The 23,252-nt window shown below is 47.0% G+C and overlaps 1 protein-coding gene across 1 annotated transcript; it reads left to right on the top strand.

Annotated features, from left to right (window-relative positions):
- The first annotated feature begins 12,264 nt into the window (after nt 1–12,264).
- Nucleotides 12,265–14,414, top strand: LOC123187556 (uncharacterized). Its single transcript, XM_044599452.1, has 3 exons — nt 12,265–12,627; nt 13,210–13,421; nt 13,650–14,414. Exons 1-3 carry the CDS (start codon nt 12,342–12,344, stop codon nt 14,247–14,249), a joined length of 1,098 nt encoding a protein of 365 aa, XP_044455387.1. The 5' UTR covers nt 12,265–12,341; the 3' UTR covers nt 14,250–14,414.
- Nucleotides 14,415–23,252: the final 8,838 nt, after the last annotated feature.

Genomic DNA, 23,252 nt, shown 5'->3' with positions numbered 1-23,252 from the left:
CTATCTTCTTCTCATGCTCATACATATGGGGACATAACCTCCCTTATAAGAAGGTCCAACTCCTACTAAACTAGCAATGTGAGACTAAACTTTAGTCCCACATCTTGCCTTGCATGAATGGGCTAAGTGGGCCTCTAGGATTTATTAGGAATTCTAAAAATGATTATCGGGTTGGCCAAAATCAAGCGAATCACCATATCCCAGAGGCACACAAAATCCGCCTTTGGTTCCAAAACACTGTTTATATACTGGTACTACAGTGGAGATTGTTAAGTTGAACTACCACCTAGAACTCTATGCTACACTAGTAAGCAACTTGAACGATGGAGTAGGCCGCTACCGTGGGACTTCCCCGCAGGTGGAGCTTATGCGTCATACTACGTGGCCTTTCATGAGTTTACTAGAGAGCACCCTACTCTCATAGATTGCGACTTTTAACAATCAAACTCATATAGGTGTGTTCTTCAAAATATATTCTGTAGGACAACATCTCTGCTAAAATAGGCCACTCAAAACACATTAAGATAAACATCAAGCTACCACGCGGATTAGGAGAGTATTTCATCTTCTTGGAGTGGTATTATCAATAGTAAGGATATTCTTCTCTAGGTTGACCAACAGCGTGTTTTCCAATTCTAGTTCAGGATCTCTTATCACATAGAGTAGTTTACCATTGTGAACAACTCATATTGTGGGTCTCATGCCCACTTCCTTCAATGCATTATCTATCACAGTACGTGATAGATCTACCAGATTTTTGAAGGAAATATGCCCTAGAGGCAATAATAAAGTTATTATTTATTTCCTTATATCATGATAAATGTTTATTATTCATGCTAGAATTGTATTAACCGGAAACATAATACTTGTGTGAATACATAGACAAACAGAGTGTCACTAGTATGCCTCTACTTGACTAGCTCGTTGATCAAAGATGGTTATGTTTCCTAGCCATAGACATGAGTTGTCATTTGATTAACGGGATCACATCATTAGGAGAATGATGTGATAGACATGACCCATTCCGTTAGCTTAGCACTCGATCATTTAGTATGTTGCTATTGCTTTCTTCATGACTTATACATGTTCCTATGACTATGAGATTATGCAACTCCCGTTTACCGGAGGAACACTTTGTGTGCTACCAAATGTCACAACGTAACTGGGTGATTATAAAGGTGCTCTACAGGTGTCTCCGAAGGTACTTGTTGGGTTGGCGTATTTCGAGATTAGGATTTGTCACTCCGATTGTCGGAGAGGTATCTCTGGGCCCACTCGGTAATGCACATCACTTAAGCCTTGCAAGCATTGCAACTAATGAGTTAGTTGCAGGATGATGTATTACAAAACGAGTAAAGAGACTTGCCGGTAACGAGATTGAACTAGGTATTGAGATACCGACGATCGAATCTCGAGCAAGTAACATACCAATGACAAAGGGAACAACGTATGTTGTTATGCGGTCTGACCGATAAAGATCTTCGTAGAATATGTGGGAGCCAATATGAGCATCCAGGTTCCGCTATTGATTATTGGCCGGAGACGTGTCTCGGTCATGTCTACATAGTTCTCAAACTCGTAGGGTCCGCACGCTTAACGTTAAGATGACAGTTATATTATGAGTTTATGTGTTTTGATGTACCGAAGGTTGTTCGAAGTCCCGGATGTGATCACGGAGATGACGAGGAGTCTCGACATGGTCGAGACATGAAGATTGATATATTGGACGACTATATTCGGACACCGGAATGATTCCTGGGGTTATCGGATATATACCGGAGTACCGGGGGGTTACCGGAACCCCCCGGAGGTTAATGGGCCTCATGGTCCCAAGTGGTGGAAGAGGAGAGGCGGCCAAGGGGCAGCCGCCCGCCCCTCCCGCCAAGTCCGAATTGGACAATGAGGGGGGCGGCGCCCCCCCTTTCCTTATCCCCCTCTCTCTCTCCTTCCCTCTCCTCTCCTACTCCAACAAGGAAGGGAGGGAGTCCTACTCCCGGTGGGAGTAGGACTCCTCCTGGCGCGCCTCCTCCTGGCCGGCCGCACCTTCCCCCTTGCTCCTTTATATACGGGGGCAGGGGGCACCCTAGAGACACAACAATTGATCGTTTGATCTTTTAGCCGTGTGCGGTGCCCCCCTCCACCATAGTCCACCTCGATAATACTGTAGCGGTGCTTAGGCGAAGCCCTGCGTCAGTAGAACATCACCATCGTCACCACGCCGTCGTGCTGACGAAACTCTCCCTCAACACTCGGCTGGATCGGAGTTCGAGGGACGTCATCGGGCTGAACGTGTGCTGAACTCAGAGGTGCCGTGCGTCGGGTACTTGATCGGTCGGATCGTGAAGACGTACGACTACATCAACTGCGTTGAGCTAACGCTTCCGCTTTCGGTCTACGAGGGTACGTGGACACACTCTCCCTCTCGTTGCTATGCATCACCATGATCTTGCGTGTGCGTAGGAATTTTTTTAAAATTACTACGTTCCCCAACAATTTTTAGATATTTGGATATAATCCAACGCAGTAACTCCGGAGTTTCTCATTTTCTGACTTCAATATTCTCTATACATGCCTTGATGACTTCATGTTATCCTTTAAGCTACTCACTTGGGCGATCATAATTTGATTGTCGCATTTCATAAGGATACCTAGTAAAGGTTTCTTAACAACCGGCAGGTCATTCAAGAGCCGATGAAGCCAATCTGCTTTGACCATAGTTGTATCTAGTGTGTGAGCTCTGCTTCCATTGTGAACCTTGTTAAGATGGTCTGCTTACAAGACTTCCAAGAAACAACCCCACTCCATAAGTGAATACATATCCACTTGTGGTCTTTATCTCATCAGCATCCGAAATGCAGTTTGAATCACTATGCCCTTCAAATACGATTGGGTACCTAGTGTAGTGAATTTCATAACTCGCAGTGCCTTTCAGATAACACATTACTATCTCTAGAGCTTTCCATTGATCATCTCCCAGTGTTGAAACAAATAGTCTCAGTTTGCTAATAGCAAAAGAGATGCCAAGTCTCGTAGCGCTATCTAAATACATAAGCAAGCCAATAATCTGAGAATATTTCAATTGATCTCTAGAAAATCTTTGATGCTTTTGAAGCAACACGCTAGCATCATATGGTGTTGGAGAGGGCTTACCGTCACTATAGCCAAAGCGACTCAAGATCTTTTCAACATAGTGAGATTAAGCAATGTAATCCTATGTTAGAATAACATCAGCTACTCCTAAACCCTTCATCTCAAAACAACGAGATGGAAAATCCTTGACCTCCGTCACAACATTCAAATTTGTCTCAAAAATCAATATGGCATCAACATGCAAGCAACGGATACCTCCCTCACCCCCACCATGGCGACAGTACACACATTTGTCATCTTTGTTTATAACAAAGCCTGCATCAGTTAAAGTTCTTTCAAACTTCTCATGCCACTTCATAGGTGCTTGCTTAAGCCCATAGAAAGACTTTAACAATTTGCACACCTTTCTTTTTCCGACCGTCCACTACAAACCCATCTAGATGTTCTATGTAAATTTTCTCATCCAACACCCCATTTAGGAAAGCAGTCTCAACATCCATTTGAGGAACGAAAATACCATGTGAGACGGCTAGTGAAAGTAGTATTCGAATAGTGGTCAATCGAGCCACAGGTGAGTAAGTATCAAAGAAGTCTTCACCTTCCTTTTGGGTATAACCCTTGGCTACGAGTTGTGCCTTATACTCCCCAATAGTACCATTAGGCCTATTGAGAATATGACATTTAGTTGTTTGTGATGCATCCGATGTTTTTTGGTTGTGATACATCCGCAAAAAATGCTATTGATTCAAATGGAGGAGCCCGAACAGGGGCGAACGTTTGGTACACAGGGTTGGATGACCGTTTGCCGTATCCGTGTCCACAAAAGTTTGATATGTATGTTTTGATGTACACCGTTCAAGATGCCCTAAATATGCTAGCAAAGGTGAAAATTTTGGCGTCCATCCAAATAGTTGTCCGAAGTGCACGTGATTTTTTTGTTGGGCGCTCCAAGGCACCGATCCAAACAGCCCCGTAGAGATAGATCTTAAAAGGGTTAATTATCCTTTTGCCTTCAGTGGTGTCCATGTGCTCAGTTTTGCCCTCAGATGCAAATTGTCCTTAGTTTTACCCCTAGTCCGAGCACAGCAACTACGACGAGGCCAAATGGCCATATTTGAGTCCATTCCGTCCGCCTGCGTTAGTAGTTGTGGGTCCGGAGCTTACACGTGGGACCGCGTGGACGTGGGTCCGGAGCTGACATGTAGGCCCCTGCAACTAAATCCCCAAATCATTCTAGCTCACACCCATCCGCCCGGCCGACTGTCCTGCGCCGCCGCCGCCGCCACCTGCGCCGCGGCCAGCACCTGCCCCGCCACCAGTTGCACGGCCTGCTCCGCCGCTACCTCCCTGCGCCTACACTCCACGGCTCATTGTGACGCCCACCACCTTCCTGCGATGCCACGGGTGGGGCGCCCGCCACCTGCTCGATTCGCGGCGCGGCCTCCTTCCGTGCGCCCGGCCGGAGCGCTCAAAGGTGGGGGGCTGCTGGAGCTATTTGAACTAGGAGGAAGAACCCTAGGGCGAAATGGTGAGCAGCGGCGACCCCGGAGTATTTGGCGAGGCAGGCATCGGGCCGGAGATCCGCCGCGTCCACGACTGGGTTCCCGAGGGGTAAGTCTCGCCTCTTGTTTAGATTGAGCTTAGTTGTGCATTTGAACACTCGATTCGAGTAGGTTTGCCCAATTAGTGTGCTGATTGCGTCTCTGTTTTTCGCCGGTTAGGATGGAGTTGCAGTTTGCTTTCATGGTGCACATTAGAAGGGACCGGTACATGTTCGATGCAAAGGATAAGAAGAAATACCAAGGAGGTTTTGATTATCGGTTGCCAATGGCTAGTAATTGGAGTTTCAGACAATTTGGGGAGGTAATTTGTAGCCAATATCCTTGGGGTTTGCTTGATGAAGTGGTATACAAATACTATAATGGGGAAAAGAATTGGGTGACAGTTAGTAATGATGAAGAGCTAGCTACCATGTTTGTCAGGCATAAAGAGAAAGATAATTTTCATGTGAGGCTGCAAGTTGATGTGCTTGAGCAGGCATTTGGACCTAGGATGGCGGGTGCAACATCTCGGGGAGAATCAAGTCGTCGTAATGGCATCTCTAGCCAGAACAGTTCAGTTGGTGCACGGCGACGTGGTGGCTCGACAAGTGTGGGCAACAGCAGTAGGGTCCCCCTTGAAGTGGAGCCTGATGGCTACAATTCTGGGGTTGATGAAGAGAAGTTATATTCTGATGTTATTCAGAATTTACGACGGGCACCTCGGGCTGAAAACCAAGATGAGGCTCACAATGCAGTCCGTGTGGATGATGACGCGATGGGTGAGGACGAAGACCTTGCAGCTGTTGAATGGGACCCTTTGAACCCTCAAATGGAAGAAGGTACAGTTTTTGCATCCATAAATGAGTGTAGAAATGCACTTGTGACATACTGCATCAAGGTAGAAGGTACTTTCAAAGTTGACAAGAGCGATCAAGTACGTTACAGAGTGCACTGTCCGACTGAGGGTTGTCCATGGAGGCTGCTTGCAGCTAAAATGCAGAATAGCACTAATGTTCAGGTCAAAGTGAATCCTTTTAAGCACACATGCCAGGAATCAACCCTTAGGAAGGATACAATCAGTAGAGCCAAGTCAAGATGGGTGGCAGAAGAAGTAAAAAAGTGGGTGAAAGAAAACCAGCAAGTGGGTCCAAAGGAATTGCAGAAGAACATCAAAGATAAGTTCAAGATAGATTTACCATACATGAGGTTGTTCAATGGTAAACAACATGCTATGGATTCTATTTATGGTAACTGGCAGGAAAGTTTTCAATTGTTGTATTCATTCAAAGGTGAAGTGGAGAGGACAAGCCCAGGTAGTATTGTAGATATTGATCACCACACCGTGGAGTACACATTCAGGGGAGTGACAAAGACCAAGGAATGCTTTAGAAGGGTTTTTGTCTGCTTTGAGGCTTGTCGCCGGGGTTTTTTGGCAGGCTGCAGGCCTTATTTGGCTATTGATGCCACTTTTCTCACAGGAAGGTTTAAAGGACAGTTAGTAGCAGCTTGTGCAGTTGATGCACATAGTTTTGTATTTCCAGTTGCCTATGGTGTGCTGGAGACAGAGTCTGAGGAGAGCTGGACTTGGTTTTTGCATAATCTCCGCCGGGCAATTGCACATCCCAATGGGTTGGTCATTCATACAGATGCCTGCAAAGGTTTAGAAGTGGCCGTGGACAATGTGTTCCCTGGAGTAGAGCATAGGGAATGGATGTGTCACCTTGCTGCAAATTTCATGAAGAAATTCAAAGGAAAGGTGTATACCGACAATTTATGGCCAGCATCTTTGACATGCAGTGTGAAGAAGCACAACTACCACTTGAGGCAGTTATACATGAATCCCAAAGTGAAAGAATACTTGGAAACACACCACTCCAAGTTATGGGCCAGAAGCCAATTCAGTGAAGTGAGCAAAGTTGACTATGTGCACAATAATCTAGCATAGTCTTTCAACTCAACGATCCGGAAACTAAAGGGTCATTATGTGGTGGATTTGCTTGACAGGATAAGGATAGAATACATGCAGAAATTTCATTATCGTGCAGGAATAGCCGAGGCAAAATTCATGGGCCACATTATCATCCCTGCCGTGATGAATGAACTGAAGCAGAAGACAATAGGCTTGGAAATGAACATGACGCTTTGCTCGGGTACCACAACAGAGATATCATATTTGGATAAAGAGAAGAGGGAATGGAGATATCCAGTGGATTTAGAAACTAGAACTTGCAGTTGTAGGCAATGGCAGATAACTGGGTTGCCATGCATTCATGCCTTATTTTTCATCACTTCTCTCCCAGGTCCAGCGGGGAACATACAGCAGTATGTGCATGATTACTACTCTGTTGCAAGGTTCAAAGCCACATATGCTTATGCCTTGCCTGCTATGGAGGGAAAACAAGAATGGGACATGGTGGACCCTGGATTCAAGCTTTGCGCTCCAGTTCTGAAGAGAGCAGCAGGTAGACCAAGGAAGAGTCGAATAAGACCTCGCAGCGAAGGAGCTGGACTTGGAGCGAGGAAGCGTAAGTGCACAAGATGTGGTGGGTCCGGTCATTTCGGTAAGTATTGTGATAACACAGTAGATCCAGCGTTCGGAGAGAGTTTCGATGAAGGCTTCGATATAAATGTTGGTCAGCAGCCGGTTGCCTCAACAGATGATGAAAATGTTGGTCAACAGCCGGTTGCCTCAACAGATGATGAAAATGATGGTCAACAGCCGGTTGCATCAGATGAGAATTTTGACGAGGTTCCAAATGATGATGGTCAAACAACCGCATGATTTTGACGATGATCCAAAATATCCTCCAAATAATGATTCAAGTGAGGCTCCAAATGGTGATCCAAGTGAGGCTCTAAATGGTGATCATGGTGATCCAAGTGAGGCTCCAAATGATGATCCAAGTGAGGCTCCAAATGGTGATCTAAGTGAGGCTCTAAATGGTGATCATGGTGATCCAAGTGAGGCCCCAAATGGTGACCAACCTTCTGTTGTTGTGAGTTCTGCTAGGTATGTAAATCTTGCAAGGGTCAAATACTACTATACATCTATCACTTGACACGATCTCATTACCGTTTATGTTTGGACCCTTTATGTTTTGCACAGCTCTATGGTAGGTTTGAAGAAGACGCGCAAGGTACCGACAACCAAGAGAAGAAGAGAAGAAACAATGAGCACAAGGTGCACGAGGAGCAAAGTGATGGCAAGAAGCTCAAGGAACAGACAGAAGCCCCAACGCTATCTATGAACAATTATGAAACATTATGAATAAGGAATGATGTTGTATTATGAAACATTTATCACTTGACATGTTGTATTTCTGTTGGATGATGTTGGACCTATGTTAGAAGTATGTTTGACATGATGTTTAAATATCTGTTGGATGATGTTTGAATGAGCACATGGTTTTTCCTTTTTTTGATTTTTTTGAATTTTGTTTTGCTCATTTAAATTCTGGTCAAACCTAACTTTGACCAAGATTTAAGCAAGTCTAAAACATCAAAATGAAAAACTAAGCCTGGATACTTCTTAGTCAATCCAAAATGAAGTTGTGGTGAGGTTTTTGAAATTTTCATGAAAAATGTGCTAAAAAGAGGGGTCCAAAGGTAGGGTAAACGGCCTCATTTGTAAGCAAGGTTTTTTTCGACCTTATCTAAATCAGCCAAATAACTTTCCTACACATATATTCTATATGTATAGACTATGTGCGCTGGTTTTTCCATTTTTTGATTTTTTTTAAATTTGTTTTGCTCATTTGAATTCTGGTCAAACTTAACTTTGACCAAGATTTAAATAAGTGTAAAACATCAAAATGAAAAACTAAGCGTGGATCCTTCTTAGTCACTCCAAAATGAAGCTGTGGTGAGTTTTTTGAAATTTTCATGTTCATTCCCCAAAACACTTCTCTTCACTTCATACCAGAGAGTTTGAGATACTCGAGATATCATACAATACACATGAACTTATCATTTAAATGTATGTAAAGCTTGTTTATCAACTTAAATCGTTAGTATATGACATAAGAAGACTATGTGCGCATGTTTTTCATTTTTCTGATTTTTATTTAATTTATTATGCTCATTTAACATAGCTTTGACTGCTCCAAACCCCTCCCAAACCCCGCTAACCCTAGCGCTGAATAAGGACCGTTCATCTAACCCTAGCGGTGATCAAGGGCCGTCGATCTAACCCTTCTAGAAGAAATCTGCGGGGAGGAGGGGGGCGATCCACGAGATGCAATCTGATTGGCTGGGAGATTGTTTTTTTAACAAATATCGGACGCGCTGGATGGACCGTTGGGCCGTCTCGTTGTCTGGGCCTGAGATCACAGTAAATAGCCCGTCTCAGCCTTTCCAGGCCTTGCATGCATGGAGGCGGCTACGTGGGTTTGCGCATGCGTGGGAGGCGGCGACGTGCATGCATGCGAGTGAGGCGCGCTAGGCGAGCTAGGCGAGCTAGGCTAGCGAGGCCAGCTAGGTGGTTCAGGGCAGTGGTTCAGGGCAGCGGTTCACATGCACTGCCCGGTCAAAGATGCATCGTTTTCGTGCAAAAATTTAAGTGTGCAAAACGTAACGGATACACACACGCGTCCGGATTCACGCACGCACCGTTCTCATCCTTTCTCTCTTCCTCTCCCACCCACAGGCCTATAAATGGGGTGCCTCTCTTCCTCTCCCACCCACAAGCCAGATCCGATCCTCTCCAACTTCAAACACCCAAGCAACCAAGCCCTCCCCAAGCGAGACCAAGTGAAGAAGATGCAGTTCAACGGGCCGACCTTCCGCCGTCCGCCTGTGGTGCCGGAGCTGCACTACCCACCGGGCGTGCTCGTGGAGAGGGAGCTCCGTGTGTGGGCTATTTCAAGGTGGAGGGGTTCCGTCGAACTCACCCGCGCCTTCCTCAGAGCCAGCTATGCCCACCTCCCACGGGGCTCGCCGAGGATGTTCACCCTCAACGAGGTTCGTGACCGCGGCGGCATCCTCCTACTGCTCACGGTCACCTTCACCAACCCATTTGACGCGCGCGAGCTCCTCGGCCAAGTCTTTTGGTGCGGCTGCGAGGCCATCTTCTTCACCATCTACAACATCTACACCAACTACGAGCGCATCTTCCCCGCTCCAGGCCAGATGCACTCCCTTCCCTACGACGACGAGGAGGAGGTGTGAAGATGAAGATGGTGTTGAAGGGGCGCGCGCGGCCAAGGTGGAAGAAGGAGGTCAAGATGAAGATGTTCAAGCCCGGAGTCAAGCTCGTCATGTTTGATTTTTTATTTTGTTGCTTTTCTATGTCATGTCGTGTCGTGTCATGTTTCGTCATGTGTCCATGAACTGTCCGTGAACTTATCTAAGTTATTGTAATGGTACGGTGTGTTCTATCTCATTATGTGTGTTAAAAAATGTCCGTGCCCAAACTTATCATTTCTTCCCTAAACAAGTCATGAAGTTCAAGAACTTGTGGTTTTCATTAATGAAAATCGTAGGGGGTGAGAAGCCCTCTGTTTCATTCAAATAAAAAGTCATGAACTAACATGTAAATTTATTCCCTTTAAATCCTAAACCAAGTGCCACTCTAACCCTAAACCAAGTGCCACTCTGACCAAAATCATGTGGTAGTGCAACATACATTTTCAACCTTCCAACCCTCCAAAATTTAAGTGCAAAACAAAGGAAAACCACTCTCACGCGTGTGCAAACATTCACGGTCTCACTATTTTTTTTAAAAAAATTCACAGTCTCACTATGTATACCTTCCTTCCCTACCCATGTCAAAGTCTTGCCATATGTCCTAGCGGTTACCAGCGCAGCCCTAAACACCACAAACCCACGCGGTCCTGGGTTCGAGTCCCCAGCTGCACCAATTTTTTGTGCATTTTCCAGCCTTCATTTTTTATACATATTATGTTTTCCTCAATGTAATGCCCTTAAAAAATGTTCATTTATTTTGGCACCTGGCGTAAACCTCTACCAGAGCTGAGGCACATTTTCCATGACATTTTGGTCTTTGATTTAAATCACGGTGTATTTGAATTGGATTAATTAACAGCTCCAAAAAAATTCTAACCTTAATTGTTTGGCTCCGGAATAATTCAATTAGCTTCCACAAAAAGTTTCAGCATTATGATTTACTGCCTAAATTAAATTAGAATAGAAAACAAAAAAATACGCAAGAAAACCCCTGAATGGGCCTAATTGGATGCAGTTGGCCCATTAGTCTAGCCTGCACTTGGCTCTACGCTCTGAATTTGGCCCAAGAGCAACCTTTTTTTCGGACAGAAAGGCAGAGCAGAGAGCTGCATTTCATTGATCAAAAGTTTCTGAATTCCTAATTTCTTCTCTTTTTTCCAACATATTTAAATGTTGGTCACTTCTTCTCTTTTTGTTTCAACATTTAAACAACTTTAACCAACATTTAAACTAGGTGAATTTCTCAAACAATTTCAAGATTACAAATTCCTTCATAATTCATGCCTTTCCATACATTTTCAACATTACAACCAGTGCGATTACCATACCTACAAATGTCCAAAAGTATTTGCAAATGGGTATTGGTAGTGCTTGATCTTCAAGCTTCCTAACCTTCTTCTTCAACATCCTAAGCTCAATAGCTAGCTCTCTGTCAGTGCGTGCTTCGCCATCCATCTCTTCTTCCGGAGCTCGTGGTGTGGCCACTGCCGTTCGTGGCAGCATGCGCAACCATTCTTCATGCTCTTCTTGCAGTTCATTCATCAGAGTCTTGGCCAGAGCATCGACCCAAAGAAAGAAGCATGTCACCTGCATGAACACTAAACAGATCAACCCATTGCTCAAACATCCCGACGACGAAAATGGTGCAATTGCCCCGATTCTTACCCCATTCTCACTGCACACGTAGAACGGACGATTCTGGTTCCTCGGTGTCTGAGAAACCCTTCGATCAACGCCCGCCCGGCACCGCGGACACACGAAGACAGGCATGTCCACACGCGCCCGGCTCTGCATCCGCGAGGTGGCGCGGGAGCTTGAGGAAGACATGGAGCTCGGAGCCGAAGGGGATCTCAACGCCGCCGCGCCCTCCACTGCTAGCTTCCCACCGCCGCGCCCTCCACAGCTAGCTTCCCGCCGCCGTGCTCTCTCTCTCGCCGTGGTCACCGCCGTGCTCTCTGTCGCTGTGGTCACCGCCGCTGTCGCCCGCTTATATAGCACACCCGCCAACGGCTCTCTGCTCAACGGCTCTTTGCTGGGTCCCACAAGCCACGCGTGCAACGGTCTGAATAAAATTGGCCGTTTCTGCCGCCTGGTCCCACCTGTAAGGGCCGAGTCAAAAGGTTGACCTGACGGAGACGACATAGTTCACGGAACGAGTCGGTGCGCACGGACTAGGGGCAAAACTGAGCACAATTCGCATCTGAGGGCAAAACTGAGCACATGGACACCACTGAGGGCAAAAGGATAATTAACCCATCTTAAAATCAGCGAAGATGGAATGCTGATTTCAAAATCAATTTTTTGTCTGTATACATTATTCTAAAAGAAATAGTGCATTATTCTAAAAGAAATTAACGTATTTTTAGCAACCTTTTTTTTTCTTATCGCTAACGGACACCTTTTTTTAGGTGAACTAACGGACACCTGAGGGGCTGACGAGTCTTGGACTTTGGCCCAGCCCAAAGCAGCTCGGCGGCGCTCTAGGGTTTGCTCGATTGGCTCGGCGGCGGCGGCGGCTGGCGATTCATGATGGCATCTGTAGAGGAGTTGGAGGATGAGGAGGAGGAGGTGGAGGGCTTGGAGCCTTTATTGTACGACCGGGCGAAGTGGGTGGCCTGGGCGGTGGAGGAGAAGGAGAGGTCCCGACGGGAGGAAGAGGAGAAGACTCGGAAGCGGGAGGAGAACTGGCGAAGAAGCGAGGCACATGAGAAGGTCATGGACTCCATCATCCAGCACGATCCCAAGGCTGGGCGCAAGGTCTACACCCGGTTTTTCCTCAGAGACTTCTCCGTCTTCAACATCGACGAGGAGTGTAAGTGGCCTCTCATTTTCTGAAGCCGGTGTAGTACTGTTCTATTTTCGCTTTATACTTGGTAGTAGAATTTTCTGATCGACAGCACGTATGGGAACTGAATTAGTACGTTACAGTACGATGTTTCACCTAAATAATCCTCTGTTAGGACTTAGGAGAATCCTCTGACATGCCATGTTCATTATTGATGCATAGCAGTGAACAGCAAATCTCAGTCCGTTTACTAGATTGGATTCAGTTTGAATTAACAACAGGAACTCACTGATTTGGCTAAAACTGAAATTTACTTTCTACAGATGGTGAGATGATTGTTTTCTCTTGAAGTTAACAGCGAATCTCAGTTCATTTACTTAGATTTGATTCATTTGTATCACTTAACAGCAAAAATCACTGATTTTGCTAAAGTTGAAATTAACTTGGTTCGCATGGTGAGATGATAGCTTTCTCTTGTAGTTAACTCGCAAGTCAAATAAGAATGTTAGATGGTTTAACTTAGTGGGATATAAATGGGAAGAACACAAACTGGGGCTGTTTATTGTGATGAAATAATTTGATAGACTTATTTTTGTTTACTCTTTGCAGCGTCTGTCTCTCCAATGCGATACACTGATAGTATCTACGAAGATGAATTTGGGCTAGAAGACTCTGCAAACATCCTCTCGATCAGCATAGTCTCCTCAGATGTAAGCTTCCCAGTAAATGTATATGGCCGTGTCATTGCCAGGGACAGCATTGACTACAAGTGCATTTATCTCTTTCACCGCAATAGAGATGACTGCCAGCGTCTCAACAAGGTACATCCTTGCTTCTAAGTTCGTTCCAATCGGGTTTCATTTTATTTGAAGATACCTTTAATAAACTGTTAATGTACATCTAAATGGAGTTATCTTAGTACTGGTGGTTGTCGATCCAGACAGTCATCTGCATATAAATGGAGTAGCTTTTATGGCATGCTTCCAATCTTCATTTTGAGCAGTGTTTGGATGAGCATACTCTAACCTCTCGTGCAATTCTTTTCATAGGATGGAATGCTGATTTTAACTGGCCCATATCGAGGTCTAGTGCTGGTTGATTTCATCTATCTAGAGATAGATCTTAAAATAAGGGAAGAAGGAGTTCCAGACAGGCCATTTAGCAAGGGTCTAATAAGCATTGATGGCCAAGTACTGCCTAGAGAGAAAGATGTCATGGTTAGAAGTGAAACCCTTGAGAGCTGGCTCAGCACTACAGAAGTGAGATTCACAACTGTCCTGAACGCAGTCGAATGCACCTTTGAAATCAAGCTCATTGAGGGGCTTTTTAAAGGAAATATAACAGTTGGCATCGCGGATAAAGCTCGCAAGCTGGACAATGAACAAACGATTGTGATTCATGATAGCACAGCAGATGGAGTGGTTACAAGTGATGAAAGTGGAGTTATCAAACTCCTGCGAAGTGTCATTACTATCTGTCTGGAAAGAAATGTGATGTTTCGCATAAATAATGAGGCTGCTGGTGTTTGTGCTGAACGAACCTTTGATTTAAGTCCACGCCGCACTGCTGCAGATGAATTGGAAGTTACGTGTGGTGCTGGGAAGTTCGGATTCAGGGTCATCTGGTCCTTGATGGACTTTAGGCTGTAATCTTGTGCCTTTATAAACCAAGTTGAACTAAGTTATATCGCGAGTCAGTGATGTAATGGATCAAGTAGATGTAGTGGACTGAGTTATATCGTGGTGGAATGATGCAGTGAACTAAGTTAATCGTGTTAGACCTTTGAACCTGAGCATTGATAGTTGTGGATGACACTAGGAGAGTTGGGACAATTTTCGTTGGTTTATTTCTCACACAATGCCATGCCAACCCGAGGGGTTGGGGATACATATTTATAGGCTGCTAGCCAGCCAAGGCATATGCTAAGATGCTGCCAAGATGCCAGTCTAAGATGCTAGTCTAAGATGCTAGTCTAAGATGCTAACTTGGAGTCCTTGATGGTCAAGAACAGAACTCTATCCTAACAGCCAGTCCTTGATGGTCCAGGACTTTATCTTTACCTACTAATAAACCAGCCATCGCTTCTGGTGGTACGTCGTCGTCAATTTTGCGAAAAAGTCCCTATGGTTTTTGATATTCAACCCGCGGTCCTTTTTAAAGTGGAAAAACGTTTCGACCCAGATCCGGCCCGCCCAGCCCGAGTGCTGCCGCTCCCGTACGCCGCCACCACCAGCGCCCGGGGGGCGCCCGACCCCGAGCTCTTTCTCCCATGCGCTCCTCCCCGGCCTTCCTCGCGAATCATCCGGCGACCGGCGCTGCCGCCGGCGACTCCCAGGTCACGCCGCCGCTCTCCTTCCTTCTCTCTCTCTCTCTCTCTCTCTCTCTCTCTCTCTCTCTCTCTCTCTCTCTCTCTCTCTCTCTCTCCAGGAGCTTAGCGCCAATGCCCGGTCCTCGAGCTCACCTTGGAGGTTCGAAAGCCGCCACGGGACCTCCACTGGACAGATCCGGCACCTCCCTCCCAGATCTGCGCGCCCTCCACCTCCTCTACCCGATCTGGCACCGCCCAACCCGCCATGACCTCCACCATGGCGCCCGACGAGATCCTGTTTTCCGTCGACGCACCGTCGTCGCATGAGGACTTGGACGCCTGGCTCGCTGACAACCTCCCCCAAATCCTACAGGAGGTTCAGGTACAACATCTACTTGATTAGTTTCTGAATTCCACTTCTTTTTTGTGCATGTATATGCAATTGAGGGAGACTCTTGTTGATGATCTTGTGTGCCAAATCTTACATGGACAGTTTGAATGTGTGCTACATTGTGTGATCCAGCGACAAAATTCAGTTAGTGCTGCTATGTATCAGTCAAGGGAATGGTGTAGAGAAGAGAGAATGAGGACAATATATACAAAGTGAGTGGGAGAGTGGGGGTGATTAATGAAGGGGTATAGGCTTTGTACTATTACACACAGTACATTTTACAAATAAGGAAGTGGGTAGTGTGCTATGTTTGTTGTGAAAAGGGAAGATTTCTTTCCTGACTCATGTAGTACAGTACTGGTGGATTGATGATCTAAGGATCATATGAATGATTAATGGAGGATAACATAGTATTGTTGTAGAGGTGTCCACAGCTGCAGTATTTGAATCTAAACATGTGATACATGAAAGAGCTATTTTGGGTTAGATAATTATTTGGTTTTGGGTACGGAGTAATTATTTCGGTACATGGCTTATGTCTCAGTATGTACAATGTAGCTTAGTCCCAGCAAAAGTGCGAAACCTTCTGTATTTGTTCTGCAATCCTGGTAATGATTTTTTTTGCAGATCTAATAATGCAGGTGAATTTGGGCTTGCCGAAATATAGGAGTGTGCTGCGTGCTGCAGCAGGTTTGGATGCGGCAATCAAGACTATGGCTCGGCTTGGGGAGCATCAAGCATCGACTGATCTGAAGAGGTCAAGGTGAGCTTCTCCGGTCCAATCCCAATCTGATTCAGGAGAGCATATTCTTAAGGTTGTCATTTCACTTTCTGGATAGGTTAAACTATTATTTGCGCCCATGAAGATGCATCAGACAGAGATTGCATTCTCAATGTCTTCCATATTTTCTTCTCTATACAATTATTTCATTTCTGGATTTGTTGCAGATTCAAGGATTTAAATTGTCAAGATATATGATTGTTGGGGATTCAGTACTGTGCCATTGTATTTAAAATTTTGAATGAGCTGTCTGTCATTGTTTATATCACATCTTCCTTTGCTAGACCACGTGAGCTGATTCCAATTTTGGCCTCAAGTTGCGCCCGTCTATGACAAGTGGTTAGTTTTATGGGTTCAGGTATTGATAAGCACCATCCTTGGTTTAGTTCACATTTCTTGAATTATTTTGATCATTTTGGTAACATCAAACTGGGTTGCATAGAAGTATCTGCTAATTGGGTTTGACCTTTTTGAGGAATGCTACTACAGCACTTCAAAACTACTAGGCTGTTTTCATCAGCAGCATACATCTGACGTCATGATGGAACTCTGTAATACAAGAGTGTACGATGCATTCCTGAGATTCTAAGGGATACCTGTGGAAGGTCTACGATAGCTGATTTTAGAAGATGCATTTATTGGTCCTGGCATTATGGTGCACATAGTCGTTGCTGATGATGAAATACTGGACAATGACAATGATAATTAGTTGTTACAGAAACTCTAGCATGAGTATTGTTTATTTGACATTAATTGGATTGGATTACACCTTTTTCTTTGCTTTAACATCAGTATTGCAGTTATCTGGACGGATCACCTGCAAACCATTTTGTGCATATCTCGACGGCGATGAGGTAGCCCTCTGTGTTGTTGTCGCTTGATGTTAGTATTTTTTGGATTCGAATTTCCTTTGTGTGACGTTCCTCATGTAGGAATCAGTTTCAATGTGGAGAGGATTAACATTTTGTTTCAGTTCAGTTTGTAGGCCTTACTGTCTGCAAATTCTTAACATACTTTCATCATATGTGCATCCATAACAAATACTTTGATCGGAATCATAGACTGCTCCAAGATTACGTCAGTTGCGTAAGTGCCTAGCTCCAGTTGTTGACATAGAGGACTAGAATTGTCACATGTGTAGTTATGTTTTACCAATGCTACAGAGTATCTAGCAGATAGTAATTTTCTACATAACCTGGAATGTTCTTCTGAACTGTAATTTTGAATGAGCCATTATCTGATATTTAAATCTAGCCAAAAATGATCATGACTGGTATAACACATTCTCAGAATGCTACACGTTCAGTGCATGGCTTCAAATTGCAGCCTCCAACTTCAACATATACAGAATTTGCATGTCAAAAGAGGGGAGGCTGATGGCTATAAAAATTGGAGCTTCGGAGTGGTCTTCACACCCCGTTCGCTAAACTATTTGTATAGTTGCCGCTGAAATGCTCTTTCCAAATTCAAGGACATCAAGCATCCCATCCTCAACTGATTACGCTTTATGCAGGTTGGGACTTTTGCTCTAGGCAGACAGTTAAAGCAGGGGTCATGGCTACCATATCCAGCCTATATTGTACAAGAAACTTATCCTGTTGAAGTGTTGATACTGTCAAGAATAGTATTGTTTCCATGCAGACTAAAAAAAATCTTTCCCAGTGCATGTAGTTGGCCTCCTTTCTATGTATTTCTGAAACTGCAAATTTTTTTCTTACTTTTAAATCAAGAATTGGTGTATAACAAAAAGTGCTTTCATTATTTTTCCAAGGAAAATTGTAATTGATATTTTTAGAAAGGAAGCATGAAGAAGTTGAGAACAACACATAAACTTCAGATTAACACTCCAAAAGCATATTACTATTGATTGACGACTTTGAAATAGCTTAACTTTATCTAAGGAGGTCACTGGATTCGAGGGGTCATAGCGTGGACACATTAAAGTCAATTTTGCTGCAAGTTTCTTTGCCCTTCTGTGGTAGGCAAATATTTTTAGTGGGCTACAGTTCATATGATTTCTTCAACTGTAACTCGAGTATTATTCATATTTGTTTTACTTTTTGTTATTCATGGCAACTATCAGTTTGTGCCTGGCAGATTGGTGAGACGGCTCTCCACCTTAGACCATCGCCATGACCATAGGAAGGGGGCTACCTTTACTCCATGTCGCTCCACAACTGTGCGAGACACACTGAAGCATCCGCCATACCATCGGGGCCACTGCCTCAGTGCTAGATGCTAACCGGGAACCATTGATGTTCCCCAAACTCATTAGCGTCGGATGTTGCCACTGGCGCCATGAATCTCCTCGTGTGATGGCCGCTGCCCTTCGCCCCAGACATAAATACTTTTTGTGATGTAAGCGAGTGTCCCAGCTTACACGCGCGGTGCCAACGCCCGTAAAAATGCACCCTTTCCCTGTAATTATCAGCGGAAAGCAATCGTCGTTCGCGGGGATGCTGCATCCAGCAAGTGTGGATGAGACATGAGTGGCACCCACCATCATGACAAGGCCCCGTGATTACAAGTCGATGCATGGAGGGGCTTGTGAAAATGAGGTGCTATGGTGTGATGACCAAGCTCAATGCCTCACGTTAGACGTGTATAGATGGACAAAGTAACAACGTTGATGGTGGCAAAGAGGAAAAGTGGACTTCAACAAAGTTTCCAAATTTTAAAACAATGAGAAATTTGACATAAAATGTTTAATAAATTAAAAAATTTGTGGATTTAAAAAATGTTTGCGTTTTTGTAAAAGAATGTTAACTTATTCAAAAAATATTCAAAATATTGAAAACAAATGCGCACGAAATAGAAAAATTCATGATTTTCAAAAAGTTCGTGTATTTTTTAATGAAATTGAATTTTTTTTGCGAATTCAAAAAATGTTCAAGAATGGAAAAATATCCTAAAAATTCAAAGAGTGTTCGTGACTTACAAAATAGTTTATTCATTCATAAAATGTTCACAAATTCAAAAAATTATCACACATTTCAAATATGTTCGTTAATTTCCAGAAAAATGTCCGTGGATTCTAGAAATGTTTGCTGATTCATGAAAATGTTTTCAGCAAAATGTTCACAATTAAAAAAAATGTTTGCAAATCGTATAAAATGTTCATGAATTTAAGAAAGTTCTTAATTTTAAAAAATATTTGAAAAATTGTAAAAGTTTACATTAATATAAAAACTGTTCACAATTAAAAATATGTTCATGATTTTTTTCATGATTTCATGAAATCGAGAGTGATAACGTACCTCGGTGTTGCAGCAAAATGTGGTCATGACCATTGAATATTATGAATATTTTTTCCCGTTGCAACGCACGGGCCCTTTTCCTAGTCCTTCTAACTGCCACAAGAACCATGTGCTGCAGCCCCACAAGGACCCTAGTACACAGACTTATCCATCATTCTCCCCCTAAGTCTTGTACGTCGTCTTGTGGGAGAGTTGAATCATCCCAATCCTGGAGCAAAGTTCGAGGAACTTGACCCTCCCAAGGGGCTTGGTGAGTAGGTCTGCGAGCTGATCCTTGGTGTTGATGTAGCTCGCCTCGATGCTCCCTTCTTCCACACAGCTGCGGATGAAGTGATACCTCAGTCGGATGTGCTTGCTCCGTTCGTGGAACACGGGGTTCTTTGCCAGGGCCAGGGCGGACTTGCTGTCCACCAGGAGCTGCACCGTTCTGGCGTCTTGAACGAGAAGATCACCAAGCAGTCGAGCAAGCCAGAGCGCCTGAGTACAGGCGGTGGAGGCCGCTATGTACTCAGCCTCACAACTGGACAGGGCCACCACCTGCTGCTTGACTGATTGCCAGCTCACGAGACACTTGCCGAGGAAGAGGAGGATCCCGCTCGTGCTCTTGCTGGTGTCGATGTCGCCGGCGTGGTCGCTGTCGCTGTACCCGACGAAGTGTGCCGCCCCAGGACACCTAGGGTAGTGGAGGCCGTGGTCGAGGGTCCCTGCTATGTAGCGGACGATCCTCTTCACTGCCTGCTGGTGTTCCGACGTTGGTCGCTCCATGAACCGACTGACATAGACGACGGAGAATGCCAAGTCCTGCCATGTGTGAGTGAGGTAGCGAAGGCTCCCCACAAGGCGTCGGTACTGCGTAGCATCCACTTCCTCCGTCGTGCTGTCGCGGCTCAGTTTCAGCCTCTCCTCCATCGGAGTGAGAGCTGGATGGCAGTCGGTGAGCCCAGCTAGCTCAACGATGCGCTTGGCGTAGGCGGACTGTCGAAGCGCGATCCCAGAGTGGTCCTGGTGCACCTCAATCCCTAGATAGAAGGAGAGGAGCCCCAGGTCACTCATCTGGAATGTGGCCTTCATGTCTTCCTTGAACGCCGCCACCTCTGCACCTTTGGTGCCGGTGATCACCAGGTCGTCAACGTAGACGCCCACCAGCAGGGCATTTCCTCCACTCCCCCGTCGGTAGACGGCAGCCTCATGCGGGCTCTGCTCGAAACCCATCTTCTTCAGCGTGGAGTCCAGCTTGGCATTCCACGCCCTGGGTGCCTGCCGCAGGCCATAGAGAGCCTTGCGCAGGCGGAGCACCTTGCCCTCCTGGCCGGGAATCGTAAACCCAGGTGGCTGATGCACGTAGACTTCCTCCTTCAAGTCGCCGTTGAGGAATGCCGACTTAACGTCCATGTGGTGGACACGCCAGCCCTCCTGGGCAGCCAGCGCAAGGAGAAGTCGCACGGACTCCATCTGTGCCACGGGAGCGAAGGCGTCGTCGAAGTCGACTCCTTCCTGCTGCAAGAAGCCTCGGGCCACCAGGCGAGCCTTGTGCTTGATGATGGCGCCGGCTCCATCCCTCTTCAGCTTGAACACCCACTTAAGGGTGATTGCGCGATGACCACGGGGGAGGTCAGCGAGCTCCCAGGTGCGGTTTTGCTCGACCGCATCCATCTGCAACTGCATCGCGGCGCGCCATGCCGCATCTCTCTCTGCCTCTGCAAAGGACCGTGGTTCGCCGTCCTCACATGCGAGTTGTAGCTGCGCCTCTAGGTCACGTGGCATCAGTCCCGGCACCGGCTGGTCGCCGAGTAGATCATCCATCGTGCGATACCGCAGCTGTTCGCCTCCATACCATGCGTCGACCCGCTCCTCGTCGTGAGTGAGCGGGGAAGCAAACTTCATCGGGTTGTGCTCTGCGTGAGCTGGTGCTGATGAAGACGAGCCCGGAGTGGCGACCGCCGGGGCAGGAGTATGCGGCGTCGCCGGTTGTGGTGTCGTCGGTGTAGCAGGCGCCGGAGTCGATGTAGTTTTGGGGGCCGGGGTAGACGTGCCCGGTGAAGAGGAGCTGCTTGCTCCCCCAGCTTCCTTGAAGTGAGCGTACTCGACAATGAAGTCGTCATACGTCGGCGTCGAGCCGTCGTCCACCGCCTTGTCCCATTGCCACCCTCGCCCTTCGTTGAACACGACGTCTCGCGCTGTGCACACACGTTGTGTCTTTGGGTCGAGGATGCGGTAGGCCTTTGAGCCCTCCGCGTAGCCGATGAAGACTCCCGGAGTGCTCCTGTCGTCGAGCTTGCCGATGTGGCCGAGCTCCTTGGCGAACGCAAGGCAGCCAAAGACCCGCAAATGAGAGACCGCCGGCTTTCGCCCATGCCAGGCCTCATACGGAGTTCTGCCGTCGAGTGCCTTAGTAGGAGAGCGGTTGAGGATATAGACGGCCGTTAGCACCGCCTCTCCCCAGAAGACAGCCGGCATCCCTCTCTGCTTGAGGAGAGCCCGAGCCATCCCCACAACCGCCTGGTTGCGCCGCTCGACGATGCCGTTTTGCTGCGGGCTATACGGTGCAGAGTAGTGGCGCTGGATGCCCTCATCGGCGCAGTACGACGCGAATTCAGCCGCCGTGAACTCGCCGCCGTTATCAGTGCGCAACACGCGCAATTTGTGGCCGCTCTCCGCCTCCACACCAACCTGCGCACGCCTGATGGCATCCGCCGCTTCTCCCTTACTGCCGAGGATCATCACCCACATGTAGCGGGAGAGATCATCGACGAGCAGCAGGAAGTAGCGTCGACCTCCTGGTGTGGCTGGCGTCACCGGGCCGCACAGGTCTCCGTGCACGAGCTCCAGCTTCTCCTTAGCCCGAAAACTCGCCTGTTGGGGAAAGGGGAGTCGTCTCTGCTTTGTCAGTACGCAGATGTCGCAGAACTGCTCCACATGGTCGAGGCATGGCAGGCCTCACACCATCTCCTTGGCACTTAGATGCTTCAGGGCCTCAAAGTGAAGGTGCCCAAAGCGCTCATGCCACTGCCACGCCTCGTCGTCTCGACGGACAGCGAGACAGACCGGTTGTGCCACCTGCACATCAAGGACGTAGAGTCGATTTTCACCTCTGGGCACCTTGGCGAGAAGGCGACGCTGGCGATCCCAGATGCGTAGGACCCCATGCTCAATCAGCACGCGTGAGCCGTTCTCATCCAGCTGTCCCAAGCTGATGATGGAATTCCTTAGCGCGGGGATGTAGTAGACACCGGTGAGCAGCCGGTGCTCTCCCATCTTGGTGGTGAAGATGACGGAGCCGACGCCCTTTATCTCCACAGCGGAGGCATCCCCGAACTTGACGGAGCCTCGCGCATCAGAGTCGAGCTTGGCGAAGAATTCCCTTCGACCGGTCATGTGGTGGGTGGCGCCGGTGTCGAGGCACCACCCCGTAGCCTTGTCCTTCCCGGAGCCATCGCCGAGAAGAGCGTGTGCTTTTGGCTCATCGAGGTGGATGAAAGCCTTTGCGACTGGAGTCGCCGAGGGTAGCTCAATGCTTGCATGCGCCATGAACAGAGCCGTCTCCTCCTCCTTCGCCTGTGCGATGTGATCCTGGCCTTGTCGTGGTTGCCGACACTCATTGGCCCAATGGCCAAACCGGCCACAGTTGTGGCAATTGTTGTCTTGTGCCGGCTTGGGCTTGCCAGCGGCGTCGTCCTTGGCGCCTCCGCGGGCGTCACCTTCGGCACGTCCTTGTGCCCTGCCTGGGGGGCCTCTTCGCGCCTTACGCTGCTTGCCATGCTTGCGGCCGCCCGTCGAGGAGGAAGGCTCCCCCTTCTTCATGTCACCAAGGCTGGGATCCCACTGCTCTCGAGTTAGGAGCAGCTTTCCGCCGGTGGTGACGGGCCCCGAGGGGGGCTGTGGCTCGTCGGTGTCGACGACCTTGAGTCGACCTAT

Source organism: Triticum aestivum, chromosome 1A, assembly GCF_018294505.1.
Source record: "Triticum aestivum cultivar Chinese Spring chromosome 1A, IWGSC CS RefSeq v2.1, whole genome shotgun sequence".
NCBI classification, from domain to species: Eukaryota; Viridiplantae; Streptophyta; class Magnoliopsida; order Poales; family Poaceae; genus Triticum; species Triticum aestivum.
This window is presented reverse-complemented; position numbering and strand designations above follow the sequence as displayed.

Coding starts and splice junctions, on each gene's coding strand:
- LOC123187556 (XM_044599452.1), top strand. CDS start 12,342: ATGATGGCATCTGTAGAGGAGTTGGAGGATGAGGAGGAGGAGGTGGAG. Junction 12,628..13,209: donor CTTCAACATCGACGAGGAGT/GTAAGTGGCCTC, acceptor TACTCTTTGCAG/CGTCTGTCTCTCCAATGCGA. Junction 13,422..13,649: donor ACTGCCAGCGTCTCAACAAG/GTACATCCTTGC, acceptor TTCTTTTCATAG/GATGGAATGCTGATTTTAAC.